At 33.7% G+C, this 15617-nt stretch overlaps 1 protein-coding gene across 1 annotated transcript in view; it reads left to right on the forward strand.

Annotated features, from left to right (window-relative positions):
- Positions 1-11648, forward strand: part of LOC129224718 (phytanoyl-CoA dioxygenase domain-containing protein 1-like) — a 34688-nt gene extending 23040 nt beyond the window's left edge. The window contains 3 exon segments of the mRNA XM_054859264.1: positions 5283-5396; positions 6976-7099; positions 11409-11648. Of these exon segments, the coding sequence (XP_054715239.1) occupies positions 5283-5396; positions 6976-7099; positions 11409-11457 (287 nt within the window). The 3' untranslated portion in view covers positions 11458-11648.
- Positions 11649-15617: the final 3969 nt, after the last annotated feature.

The raw sequence follows: 15617 nt of genomic DNA on the forward strand, positions 1-15617 counted from the left end.
AAATCGATTGAATCAATATTTGCACTGACTTGAATTTTGCTCTAGTTTGAGGCACTCTGTAACGGCTCGGAAAAGATGAGGCTGGCACACATAATATTAACCCCATGGCTGATTACACTTGATTGATTTAGTGGTGAATTCGAATTATATTTACAGATAGATTTAACAATAAAAGACTTTATGTTTCATGTTTTGGACTCTCATATTAGCCTCCCTTGTGACTGAATCTTCAAAGTTCACTTTATTTTCCATCTAGTTGACTGCTGCACCATCTGTAACGGTTTTGTCAACATAGTGGGAAAAAAAGAAACTCTATTTAGGGTTTGGGAAACTCAAAAAAAAAAAAAAAACAAGCTGATGTGTGCATCACATGACTTCCTCAGGGTGGCGACAGATCAGGGAAAAGTCAAGGAACTTTATCACTCAGGGAAAGATCAGGGAATTTTGAAAAAATAACAAAAATTCAGGGAAAATTGATCTAATGAAGAAAAAAAAAATTTCCTTGCAAAATGAAGTACTTTGAATCTCTACGAATTTTCCGCCAATTGTTTGTTTTAAAAAATAAAATTAATGAGGTGCGATTATACAGTGCCACATATTTATGCATCTTTTTTCCTCAAGGTCAAAGTATTCAATCTTAGGATGAGCTTCCTAAGATTGCTTCTGTGTCTGTAAAGTTGTTTATTTTACCTAACTTGAATTTTCCTTCCATGCGCTCCATGCTACATAAAATAAACAACTCTATAGGCAAAAAGGAAGCCGTCATTAATGACTTTGCTACCTTTTTTTTATTACAGGGTTCGTACGGGTCATGGAAATCCTGGAAAGTCATGGAAAAAAATTAAGCAAATTTCAGACCTGGAAAAGTCATGGAAAATTGAAATTTTCAGTCTAAGTCATTTAAATTTATTTTCAGTCATGGAAAAATGTTCTGGGAAAAAGTAACCGTAGCTAAAAAGAGTACTATTAGAAATTTTGAGTGATTTAGTATTGCACCATGAAAGCTAATTAAACTGGAAAATTGAACGATCTCATAAAACATTAAATCCAATTTTGTTTCCATCACTCCTAAATCTTTACTTTAAAATTTATCAGAGTTTATCTCAATTTGTTGAAGGTTTTGGACAATCTTTAGTCATGCGATAGAATACAGAAGTAGGGGAATTCTAATGCTCAAAAACAGTAGTGCCCAATATACGGTCCGCAAAACTAATCCATGCGACTCACTGGTACGTTCAGTGTCATTATTCAAACATGTTCTGGAATTTCTGAACCTATTAATTTATATGCATTTGAAAATTTACAAATAAGTAAACAAGTACATTTAAATCAAAAGATTTATTTACAATGAAATGTTTCTATTTTTATTTTTTTTAAATAAATATCTGGTTTAGAAGCATGAATTTACTAAAGAATGTGACTTTATTTTAAAGAACGAAAAAATTGTCAAGTTGACACTAAAAGACATCTTTTAAAGCAAATTTATTGAAACTTAGTAATGATTCATTCAACTTTTTCCCTAATCATTATCATTCTGCCTGTTTATAAAAAAAATAGTCAACATTTAAGCATCATTCATTGTAGTTTTACTAAACTTAAACTTATATGATGAAAACAGGTAAGAATTATTCAGTTTTTTTCAGGTAGTGGCATTCACATAGAAGTTTTGCTAATGCTCATTTCCAAAAAAAAAAGACAAGTTTGATATTAAATAGTACTATTCTCTTCATGTAACAAGGTCATGTACATTTTCATGCAGTCATGAAAAAGTCCTGGAAAAGTCATGGAATTTTTTCATCCAAATAGAGTATGAACCCTGTTATTAGCATACTGTTATCACAATTTCCAGAAAAAATCTTTGTTTTTTAAATTAATGCTGAAAAAATCTCTAAAGTTATCACTTGGCATTTTTAATTTAATTGTTAAAATTGAATTTTGACTGAAAACTGAATTTGTTTTTTTGCCATGATATTATTCGCTGTCGCTTCAGATTGCACGAAGAGTTTTTTTTTTTTTTTTTCAGACTTTAAAACTCTTTTATTTTAAAACCATATACATATATTGAAATTAACAATTGTTTTTTTCATTTCAATGTTGTTTGTTACTAAAGTAATGTAAAAAAAAATTTTTCAACTACTAATGAAATCATTTGAAATTGAGTTGTGTACATATGCAAATATTTTTATTATATTGTAATAGTTAAAATGCTGTATTCATTCATTGAAACCTAAGTTCTTGATTAGAGTATTGCTCAATATGACTGGTTGTGGAAATATTTCAATTTGTTTTACATAAATATGTAAGAGCAGTAACTGCAATTTTTTTTTTTTTTTTTTGCATTTTGTACATACTTGCTTATTTGATTTCCGCTGAAGAAGAGGTGCAAAAAAAAAGGTCTAATTCCAACATTTTCTTACTGTTAGTACTGAATCCACCACACATTTCTTCAAATATCTCAAAAACTAATTTCTGCAGATACTGCCGTTTACCTGCACACAGCAGTATTATATATGTAAGTAAAACTACATTGCTTCTATACTTTAACTATCGCTTGTTATTCTTCCAGCAACAATTATACTGCTTGAAAATTCAGTTCAAGATTATTTCCATTGAAAGTTTTTAGTTTTATCATGATTAGATATGTCTTTAAGAGTGGTTTTAATAATTTCTTAGAATTATTATGTTAACTGGTTCCTGGATGTAAAGTATTTGTTTTAGATTTCCTACAATATTTCTCTGTCGATAGTTTAACATACTATTTTTACCAAAATAAGAGCATTTTTTTAAAATATATTTTTAATTAACAGCTTAAATCATTTTAAACACTGCATTTTATTTAATATGCAATGCTTTTCAGGAAACCATTATCATTGGTAACGTAAATCAGGGAAATTTAGTGAACTTAATCAGGGAAAAGTCAAGGAACTTTTTTTTCCAGTTCCTGTCACCACCCTGTTCTTTTTACGCCAATTTAATGATAATAGTGCTTTGGAGTAAACAAAGAAGCACTTTAAAATTTTTATCCCAAGTTTGTTGTGAACTGAGGCAGAAAAAGTTTTATACAGATTAATTTTCCCAATACTGGACATTTCAATGTGATTCAATGGTTAACTCTCTAAATATCCCCAATAGTGGCCAAAATGAAACTAGATTTTGAAATTGAAAAAACACTAAATTTATCACCAAGTGGCAAAACAACTTGGCAACCAAAAGTTTGGCGATATATCGCCAAGTGTTTGCCAAATTATAACACCACTTGAGTTTACATTGAAATTAACAATAATTCCCCCCCCCCCCAAAGAAAAGGTGTAAAAGACCCCCTTTGGAACATCCGAATGCAACCAAAAGGGGGAGGTGCACAACTAGACCCCACTAGGAGTCTATGTACCAAATTTCAACTTTCTAGGACAGTGGTTCTCAAACTGGGTGCCGTAAGAAGATGCCAGGGTGCCACAAAGTGTCTATGGTATCAATATATGTGGAAAGTGGGTGCACAAAATAGGTCATGCAAACCAATAAGGCAACCCCTACCCCCTTTTTTTAAATGTATAGTTCAATAAAATTTGCTAGATCGTGACTTCATCAGCATCAGAAGGATTAACTGATGATAAAAGCAGTTTTTGTTTACCTGGCAGCAGTGTAGCAAAAGTTATTACAGAAGAGTTATGTCAAAACTACTTGATCGTATTTTACAGAAAGTTTTGTTTCTCCATCGTTCATTGTAGTTTAATTGTATATAAAAAAAAACTGTTTATTGTTCTTAAAAACTAATTTATGCAGTTGACGAATTAAAATGTCGTTGTGCACCGTCGTTTATTTCCCTCTGTGATTTGATAACCTAGAAAAATAGATTGTATCCCAATGAGGCCATGGTTCGCCTTATTAGCTCTCCTGTGTCTTGATAATATGCCACCGGAATCGGATGGACAATATTATACTGTGCTGCGTATGCTGCACAAACTGTGCACAAGAGTGACAGCAAGAAACAGATAATAACGAATTTATCAGTTGCCCTGAATGTGACTATTGATCTTTCTCCTTTCCATGGAAGTGAACATGGCAGTTTTGGTAATGTTTCCAAGGATCTCAAATGTGGTTTAGTATGTTTTTGTTTCAACTACAAAGAATTTTTCTTTTTTTTTAAGTATTGATAGTACTTCTCAGTAGTTTTTTGTCCTCAAGTCAGCATAAAGTAATTTTTGGCAAACAGCTGACTTTATTAGGGATCTATGTTTAGAATGAGAGCCAAATCTTCTTTCTTTGGTAAAACTGCTGAAAAACATAATTAAAATAGAAATTTTCACTTTTTTTTTTCATGGATCATCTTATGAAAAGGCAAAAACTGGATCCAATTCAATCATAAATGAGCGACAACTTAGGTTATGAGCCTTAGGGTGGCTTTTTTTTTTTTTTTTTTTTTGGCCCACTTGCCCGATATAACAGAGATGGACTAGGGCAAGAGCCCCCATATTGGGGAAGCAAGTAGGGCTCAAACCCTCCCCCCACCCCTTAGAATTTAGAACTTCCTTGCTTTTAGTACTTTTTCTTTGCAAAAATGTAAAAACATTTCTTCTTCAGCCGTTAATGAATGAGTTATTAAAAATGTCAAATTGTAATAACTCTAATCTGCACTGAAATCGGTTTTCATGGGGAAAATATCCTTCTAAACCATGGAGAAAATATCTGAGCCCCCGCCCTTACAATTTTGCATATGGGCACCCTTGGGCTAAGGTGCGGTGAAAAAATCCAAATTCTTCAAAGGGTGACGTGAACCGAAAAAGTTAGAGAACCTTTGTTCTAGAACATACCATTTTTGAGTTATGCGAGATACATACGCACATACATACGGACATCAACAGAAAACTCGTTGTAATTAATTCAGGTATCATCAAAATAGATATATCGGGCGTCTATATGTTCTTAAGCATATAACCACGTGTGGTGGGGTTGAAAAAAAAACTCTATATTCATTTGGGGGCGAGCAAAATGGAAATTAAGGCCAATTTTCGGTTGAAAATTATTTCCGTGAATACAATACTTCCTTTATTTGGTAAAAGGAGGTAAAAAGGTAGTTTGAAACCAATTTACCTTAAATTTAAATTATTTTTACAATAAAAATCAAATATTCTGGTGCACAGCATTAACTACAGATTGATCATTGCATATTACATTTTTTTTCCCTAAGGAAATTTTAATTTGTACCATGAAATTTTTTTCTAGGATTCATCCTTGCATTGCAGCTTTTCCTCACACATTTCTAAAGTATTTACTTTTTTCTTTAGACGAAGTTTTCCAACGATTTGTGAGAAACCCTGGTAACACACCCATAATGTCCATGAAGGGTAAAATTCCTGAAATGGATGACAACTTGTATGTCCCAGTTCCAGCTAAGAAAGGTAATAAAGTTTAACAGTTAAAGTTTTATCACAAATTTACACTTTTGATTGCATTTTCTTGTGTTATGAAATAATTTAAGTATAAATGAGGTTTATGCACATCATTGCCTCAAAGCAACAGTAAGATATCTTACTGTGGTTTCAGGCTTAGATGTCTTCCTGTTGCTGTGAGACAATGATATGAAGTATAGATAAAAACAAATGACTTTTTTCTTCAGAAATTATTTATTTTCATCATTAAAAAGGTGTATATGTTTAGATCATATAAATATGAGACATATCTAGATTGTTAGAACACTGATTCTCAACCTTTTGCTCAAAGCAATCCTTTTTTTTCCATATAATTATCTTGTGACCCCAGGTATGAACTTTCCTATATAAATAAATGTTAATTGTGCATGTTTTACACAATAACTAGAGATTCATTACTGATTTAATTTATGCATTGCATCTGTTCAGATTAGGGCCTATAAGAGTGACGTTAGAGTTTAGGATTATTGTCGGGTGCTACGTAATCAAAAAGAATTCACGTTATGAAAATTTTTTGATATTGTTTGGATGATTTCTTTTTTTCTCCCTTGCTGCCATGAAAGATACAAAATAAAGCCATTAGAAGGGGAGGGGGTAATTATTCTTCTTGTCAATATTCTCACTATACAGTATATTTTCAATCAAAAGTTTTTTTGCCAAGTCGGAAATGGGGGTATTGCACAGTTCCTATTCAAAGTGACCAAACTTTTAACGATTTATGATTCAAAAAATCACATTTTATTCTTCAGCATACAGTATATTATTTGTTCTCAATAGTTTTTTTGGTCTTTTTTAAGCTCAAAGAGGCTTTAAAGTTATGAAAACTTGACTTTGAAGTAAATTCTCTACAAAACCAACTTATGTTTTTTTTTTTTTTTTTTTTTCAAAACAAGAAAAAAAACACCCCTCTAATTTTTTGAGCATAACAAGACCATGATTTGTTCATACTAGAAAAAAGATATAGTGCAAATGGTTGTTGGTAATCCACAGATATGACTTATTAAATCTACCTATGGAAAAACATAAAAATTGACTTTAGATAATGAGTGAGATCACTCTGCTATCCACAGAGTACTTTTTGTTGCTTGTATTGAAATATAAAAGTATTATCTTTAATATGATACCAAGAGCAGCTTAATTTACTGAAAAATAAATAAATTTGTTAGATTTTTTCTAAATTCATACCCAAAAGGCAATACCAAAAAGTTTTCAAAATTTGAATTTTTGAAACAATTCTCCAAAGCTTAATTTTTTATTCAAAATTTTTTTTAAATCAATCAGAGCATATCTCTTAAATATCTGTTCATAAAAAAATGATAATGTCCGAAATCTGAGACATGATGGCACATGGTATTAGCTGATTTGATGGGAAATGACCCTATCTTTACTTGTAAGGTCTTATTTTATATTTATGAAACCTTGTTTTCTTTGCATATGTCTTTACAAAGCTTTTATTTACTCGAAACCATGTTAGAATGACTTACAACACTCCCATTCTAACCATGTATTAAATAAGACATTTTATTTATTTATCTTTTTTTCATTGTAGGGGATCTTGTACTCATCCATGGTTCTGTTCTGCATAAAAGTGGTAAAAATAATTCCAACAAAGCCCACATTGCATATACATATCATGTGGTTGAAAGAGATGCAGAATGGAGTAAGGATAATTGGTAAGTATGTAACAACCAAAATCAAAGATTTTCTTCGTCAAAAAATGCATATTGTGTAATATTGTCAAATGATTGTTTAACAGCACACAAACGAAATTATTTTAACTTCTGTCATCCTTTGTAAAGAGAAGGTTTTTTACCCTCATATATATATATATATAATGGCGAATTCACAGATCAAGTAATGCTCCTGACGTCACCAACAATGAAACTTGTGCCATAGCATGATAATTTGATAATATTTTTTGGTAATGTTTGACATTCAGGGACATTAGGGTGGTTCGAAAATACATGTAAAAAAAAAATTCTCCTAGATACCGGGACACCCCTCAATATTTTTAGACTTGTGGATAGCAATATACTGGAAGAATTTTAGCTTCCTATTTCAACTGAAAGAGGGTGCTCAACCCCCTCCCCCCAAACTTCAATAGTATGAGGAAGGGAGTTAAAAAAAACAATGCTACAGATTATTTATACTCTAGAAATATGCATATATATTGCAGTAAAACAATTATTTACAAAAAAACAGCTGGGGTAATTAAATATTTCTCAATTTGTGGTATTTTCTATGATATAGCTAATGTTAAATTAAGGGGTCATTGAGCACCATTTAAAATTTGAGTAAAAAGCTAAAACTTTCACAGCATAATACTATTAATAAGAAAAAAAAAATGGGGTGTCCTGGATTCTAGCTGAAAAAAAGTTTTTTTGAACCACCCTAAGGGACATGCTTTATTTTGACAAGGCTGCACTGGATCAGGTAGCTTAACTGTTTTGCTGGAAAGACTGATTTTAGGAGAATGAAGAGACGAAAAAGTTATCAATAATGAACGCTATCTACTGGAGTTTAAGGTTAATCCACTGGAGTTAGGGTTAAAATTTCAACTCTCAAAATATCATGAAATAGGCAATTGCTTCGCTCAAACGAAGAAGCAATTTTCGTTCTCATACCTTGACGAGCGATTTTCTAGTATAACATGATCTTTCTGCAATACCTAATCTTTCCTACTTGTATTTTTAATCAGAACTGTTCGAAATGAATCCAGAGAGTACATCTACCATAGGCCAATGACGGTGTATCTACAGAAGTGAGTTTTAGAGATGTTTGGAGAAACTTATTTTTGTTTTCTCTCTAACACCAGTAAAATAGTAAAATTTGAAGTTCTTCCAATGTGCTATTTTCAACAGAATCCAAATAAGCATGTTTGAACTCTACAGCTGAAGTAAGATAGGCAACTTGTAAAAGTTGTGGTGCAGTACTTTAATGGTCAATTAAATAGAGGTTGATATATGTGATATATGTCTAATTCTGTAACTTACAAACACAGTTAACTTAAACCAGTGCTTGCAGAGACGGTCAACTTTACAGTTTTTACTGCATTCCCCGCATGCCTATAACAGGGGAAAGTAAGCCTTTAAATGTTATAGTGTATGTTACTATATAAATAAGGCATTATAAGAGAAAGCACATATAAAACCATGTAAAATTTTTTTTTTAATTTACATTGATGCTGTCAAAGCACTAGCAGACTCAGCAGGCCCTTTTGCAATTACTGTTTAACCAAGGATTGTATGGAAAGGCAAACATCCGGTTTACACGCGGAAATGGAAGCATCTATTAGTTTTCAGGGATGTCAGATTTTGCAGATGTATGTTAGCCTTTAAATTAAGCAGAGTCTCATTCAAATGAGAGGAACACGCGCATCAAATTTTTATTTTTCCCCTTATTCAGATGGAGTCACCTTAACTGGATGATTGCCAATTCCATACAATCCGTGGTCAAACAGTAACTTTGCTATTCTAGTACATGTGTTCCGCCAACCACCCCCCACCCATGTGTTACTGGCTTTCAAGCTGAAGATTTTGCTTGTGTTTTTTCAAGGCATGAAAATGCTTCTCGTCTTTTTTTTTTTCTTTTTGGAGGATTGAAATGTGTGAAACAGTGCAGACCCTAATAGTGATCTATTTCATAAAAAACTTAACTTTCTAAGGATGAAATAGAAGGTGGCAGCCAAAAAAGAAATGTGTGGTAATTTGATTTTTATCATTTAAAGTGTTTAACCCTATGAATTTTAAGAAATAACAAAGGCATTCAAAAATTCCAATTGATTGTTTTACCTCATTTTCCACAATGGTAAATTTTTATATGAAATACAAAGTGAAAATACACTTCAGTAAATTTTTGAGGTGTATTTCTAATTTTTAGTGCATGAAAAACATTTGTTGAGGCAGTAAAGCATTTCTATGTGCATAAAAAGCCATTTACAAATTTGAGCTAAAATAGCATCCAAAAAATAGTCACTTGCATAACACTGTTGGTGGTGTAATATTTTGGTACTACAGTAGTGTACTCTCTATATCACAAAGTCGAAGGGACGGTAAAAAAATTCCAAATGTCGAGTTTTCGAGGTAACAAGGTCATAATCATAATCAAATAATATTCTAAAAATTAGTCACGATAGTTAAAAATAAATGGAAGCATGTAATGATACAGTTGTCCCTCGTTTTACACGGGTTTATTTTACGCAGTTTCGATTATACACGGTTTAAGATTTGACACCTTTGTTTTATTTTACGCGGATGAGTTTCAGTTTTAGGGGGATGCGGCAATGCAAACAGATAACGTTTTCCCCTTTTTCAAAATCCAGACTCCTAAAGTTTGCAGATTGCACGTAATAAACTGCATTTTGGCGTGCTAATATTCGAGCTTGAATAAAGTTATTAAACTCACACATTTCAGAACTCACTAGAAGAAGAGTTTTTAGGAGTGACAAAGGAGGCCAAAACCAACGAGGATACCGACATTGGTGACACACAACCAAAAATGTTTACATTGAAAATTTTGTGCCATTCCTAGACAATAGAAATGATCTTACTGATCTGTTAGAGAAGGAAGATTCTATCATGGAAATAACTCAGGTGGTCATGGATGTGTTAATGCTCTGCAAGGAATTACAGAGAAAAATTCTTAATGACTGCCAAAAGACTATCATTGTCAGCTCCTCTTTATAAACAGAACACGAAATTAATTTGTTTTCTTTATGCATGTTGTGCATAAAAATGGATGTAAGTACACATTAAACTAATTATACAATTAGTCATTACTAGACTGAAGTAGTTTTTTTTATCTATGGAACCTAACCCCTATTGTAACACTACTATTAGGTCTCAATTTATGCGGTTTCGATTTACGCGGCATTTCCATGGAGCGTAACCCCCGTGTTAAACGAGGGTCTACTGTAGTTGAAAAAAAGTCTTAATACAATAGCAAAAATTTTGATTTTTAAAATGAGCCAAAAATAATAGAGAAAAAAGAATGCTCTAGTGAAGTAGCAAAATGAAGTCATTTACCACGACTAAACTTATCAAAGATTTGGATTACCAAGTTGTAGAATGGTTTCAAGCGCCTTGGAACAAAAGAAATTGGACAAAGGATTGCATCATTCCCTGTGTCTCGTAAAGAGGTTTCCCGTTCATCTCCCCTTTTTACAGAGGGGGAAATGAGTCAAAAGGTCCAACAAAATGGCATGAGAAGGGGCAAAAAGTTTTAGGTTGGTTTCTTGGGCTTCTCAAGCTCTAGAATGAAAGTGACAATAGATAAGCTTCTCCAAATCATGTATAAGTCCTGAAAGAAATTATGAAGGGTATGAGAAATATTTGGAAACATTCTTCGACTTGCTTCAAGAAAATAACCAGAGGTTTTCCCGGAAAAATTACATTTAACTTCAAAAAATATTCGACATACCAAGGTTTTGAGTAAAAACTCTTTGCCATAAGAATGAAAAATAACATTAGATAAATACGCAAAATCAAGGGGGAAAATAATTTTTCGTCATATCAAGGCTTTTGAGATATCGAGAGATTACTGTATTTTGCCAATCGTAATGCCACAACAGAGTTGTAATTTATAAATTGCACCCTGGATACAGTTGCAAAAATAGCCTGGGAGGGATGTATTTCATCTTTTTACTTGATGTGCCTTTGTAGAAAAAAAATGGCTGTACAATCCTGCGGGAGACATTGACTGATAGAAGGTACTGTAGAAGTTCACTATGCACTATGTGAAAATTAACTATTGTTTTGAATCTAATTTTTTTTCTAATAAAAGGCAAACTGATTTCAGTTTGTAACTTATGAGTTACATGTATAGTTTTCATTAAGGGTTTGAATTTCATTCTCTGGTTAAAATAGCACAAAATGAAGCAACTGTCTGCCATTACATGGCCCATAGATGTCTTGTCATGTGATTTTAATAGTGAAGTTCTGATGGGAAACTTTTTGTAAAAAATTGCTTTTTTTCTATTTTTAGGTTGCAACCTACCGAAAGATTAATATTTCCATCTGTTTATGCCAATTGAACAGGGATCTTTGTTGTGAATGAAGCAAACATTTAATTTTGATTGTGCAGGTCAAATGTTGTGCTCAAAGTTACTGCAGAATTCAAGCTGTTTTCTATTTCAACTGATTGATGTTCAATTCTGTTCCATGTGGAATCTTTTAAATGTATCAATTTGAAATTATCTTTCGTATTAAATTTTTTGACGAACAATGTTTGTTCCATTGCTTAAGTTCATTGTCTTTGATTAACCATCTTCATTTTTTATTGATCTTATGATGCTTTGAAAAGTGGTAAATTTAAACTTATGTAAGTGTTTCAAAAAGAAAGGTAACAAGAGCTCTGACGAGTGTGCAGATTCTCTGTACGAATAAAAATTGTGCTGAAGATAACACAAATGATCTATGCCAGTGGATTGAGCTGGGTGTCCACTAACAGGACAATAAGTCAGTTAGATGATGGCTGCACTGGAAACATGGTCCACCATTGGAGTAAGAAGTGTAATAAAGTTTTTGCATTGGTAACTATATTGGGCCATTCTCTTCACAGTATCAACCTCGCACCAAGTGATCTCCATCTCTTTGGATTCTTAAAGAAACACTTGGGAGGTTGGCATTTCAGAACCGATGCTGCAATTCAGCAAGCCGTCTTGATGTAGTTCCAGTCTTGACAGTAATTTTTTCCATGCCAGTTTTAATGGTTTGGTGTACCCATGGAACAAATGCCTTGATAAGTATAGTGACTATGGTTGAGAAGTAATCTGTATCTTTGCCTCCTTACAATTTATATATTTTTGTAATTCCTGAATAGTTTTTTCTGCTACATGGGCTTGTTACCTTACTTGAAAAATATTTTTAAAATCCTACATTTATTTTAATGAACTAAATTTTTTGAAATAATTATAAATATAGTGAAACTTACCTTTTTTTTCTAAATTTTTGAAAAAACCAGTAGAAATATTTTTATGGAAAACATCTACTAATACCGATGCCATTAGCCAGTAGTGTCCAACATTTTTTTACTGCAGAGTCTGCACCTCATGCTAAAGATGAATGTCGTGGGTCAGATTACTGTGTAATTAGAATATTTAACATTGGAAACAGCAAAAAAGGAAAGAAAATTACAAACCAAATGTTGTTGTTATCCTAACTTGCATGCTTATTTTATAAATACGGAGTTTCCATCTGTTTTTTTAGAAACCCATTTCTGACTCTTTATTTGGCTCCAGATTTGCTACAATCGTTCTTAATGCCATTTGAAGATAATCGGTTTGTTTTCGTAGGTTCTAGAATATAGCTTTCAATTCGTAATATTTCACCTAACAACGGGCCACGTGGATCAGCTTCAGCCGCTTTTTCTCGCCGGCCGTAGGTTGGGCACCACTGCAAGCATTCAAAAATCAACCGTTCAAGCATAAAATTTGCTACTGTTATTGTTACAATTTGATAGTAATGTACATATTCATGAAAAAAAAAAAAGTTTACCTTTCAGTAGGAAAAATAAATAAACTGAATTCCATATTATTTAATCCCAACTTCACAAAGGAATATTATTTTTCACTGGCTTTTTTGAAAGAAAAATGTTTACTTGATAGGTGTTCTGAAGAATTGAAGGAAAAGGGCAGGGTGCGGTCGACCCATCATTCCCTCCTGCTTCCAGTGATAGCAGATCCGCATCACAGTTGCTTTTCGCACAGTTTCGTCCTACACGTTGAATGATTTCTCAGAGGGATAATTCACAATCTTTACAGGCTACCATTCTCCCTCTGTCGAGTTCAGAAACTTGATCATAATACGCTAAATAGGAAAATAGGCTCTCTCCAGGCCAGTTATTGCGTATTTTTCTGGGGGGAGTGGGGTATTTCATGGTGTGGGAGGTATATGGTACAAAGGGTACTGTGCAAATTTTATTGGGAAACAACGAAAAATGCACCCACTGTGTGAAACCATTAATCTTTCGAAGTGAGGGAGGTCAATTGGCCACCTTGACCCCTCTAAATGACGACTGTGGCTTCCTCCAAAATCCAAACACATATCCGCCACTGATGCCAGGAATGTACACCTCTCGACAATCGGAAGTATCTTTTTTCAAATAGGGCAGCAGCAAGTGACATCGTCCTGGTAGACAAACAAATTCCAAACGCTGATGACAACTAAACATACTAGCTCACTCTGATAACACCAGCATTTCAGTGCGCCCCTCCCCAGGGGAGGGCACAAGGTGGGAGAAGGGACACCTGTTGGCCCGAGCCTGAAGGGGACCCGAGATTTTGAAAATGATGGGTGAAATATATCAAGTCCGTAGGGGTAAACAATATAAATGGGGGCCCCAAAATTTCTGTACACGCCCCTGCCCCTTCTCTCATGTTATTTCGATCGTTACGCTGCCTGTGATCTAATTTTTGTTGAGACTACTGATCTCTTGCATTGAAGATAATTTATTTTAGTACTAAATAAGAGATGAAGTGACAAAACTATATAGTACGTATTTTGTTAATTTTATGCACAGATTTTTTTTTTGAGACAGTTAAAGTTTTTGTACTTTCATTCACTCAAGCACGATGCGTACGTTATAGCTATTATTGTTGATCGTTTTGTCTTGCATCAAAAACTATTTGCATTGTCAAAGTCATGAAATCACAAAATAAACTCTATGTACAAGTTTTGTGCTTCTTTCTTTTCTTTTCTTTTTGGATAATGAGAATAAGATTTTGTTGACTTTTGCGGAATCGATATATCCTTCTAATAAGTTACTTCGTTTACCGCGTGTGTGGGTGTTATTTCTGCTTTTTTTTTTTTTGTTCATCATATTGTTCTTAGTCATAAATTTCTTCATTACGTTTCGTGGTACATTATCTCATCATATGCAATGCTTAAATCGTAAAATTTTGTTTATAATCTCTGAACCATCTTGCTCCGCGTTGTGTTTAGGCCCGCGGATCTGAGTACCCGCAGACCCCGTATAATATGTGGTGACCACATCCTTAAGGGGCCCAAAGAACCAAGAAAAATTGAAAAAAATTAATTTGAATTCTGAAATTTTGAATTCAAATTATGTTTTTTGCAATCACAAGTTGCGACAAGACCCTACCCATTGGTTACTACCCTACTTACTTGTTTCTAGTCACGGCTCCTGTCCCTCCAAGTCTACCTCTCCTCTTGAACAGAGACATGTGTATTAGTTGTGTATGTATAGGTTTTTGTGTGTGCGTAGACCTGTGTGTATGCACGTTGGCGTGTGTGTATGTATGTAAAGGCACTGTGTGCATGTGTGTGAGTGCGTAGTGTATGAGCGTGCATGTGTGTAGGACGCCACCGACTAGGAGCGGCTACCGGGGGACGGAGTCGCACCTGCAGGTGACGGTGGGAGCTGAAAAAGGCACGGACACCAAAGACGGTCAAATAAGAATAATAAGCAATCGTGATTGCTCAAAAACTAACACTAAGACTTATTATTGTTGCAAATATACACTGGGCTTTGGGGAGGGGCCCTACAGATTTTGTTGCAGGGGGAGGGGACCAAAATTCATAAATCCGAGCCCGGTTTTGTTGCTATTATTTTTCACGTTAAACAAATTGGTTGCACACGTTTTCCTCTCATTAAAAACTCCTCACATAGATATTAGATAAGTCAAAGTCACAAAATGAACCGTATTTTAAAAATTGTATGCATATTTTCCCTCTGTTTTAGAGAAAAGTTTGCTTACATTTAGCTTATCTTTATCTCCAGTTGCGCCGACACTTCAAATTTCTAACCCTCTTTAATATTTCAAAAGGTATGATTAACTGAAAAACAGGGAGTTGGGATGCAATGTCGGCGAAACTGGGAAGACACCGAAAGTTACCCCCCCCCCCCCCCTTGTTTCTTTGTCAACGCAAGATGGGTGCAGCATTGAGAGTTTTGTAAACAAACGGGAAAATGATTTCAATGTTCGTTTGCCTTCTATCACGTGTGTCAGTTTAGAGTTGAGGGAACGTTCGCATAGAGCAACCAACTCTTAATCCGGAAGAATTGTCTTTGCTTTGAACGAACGCTGGTAAACAAAAACTTGATAAAACACGTAGAGGTAAACACGTCCTTTTAGAAGTGTGTGAAAGTAAGTTAAAAATAACATTCAATAACTTCATATAAATTTTAAAACTTTCGAGCTTTAACTTTTTTATAGTTTTGTGAAGTTAGAAT

This window comes from Uloborus diversus, chromosome 6 (genome assembly GCF_026930045.1).
Source record: "Uloborus diversus isolate 005 chromosome 6, Udiv.v.3.1, whole genome shotgun sequence".
Lineage (NCBI taxonomy): Eukaryota > Metazoa > Arthropoda > Arachnida > Araneae > Uloboridae > Uloborus > Uloborus diversus.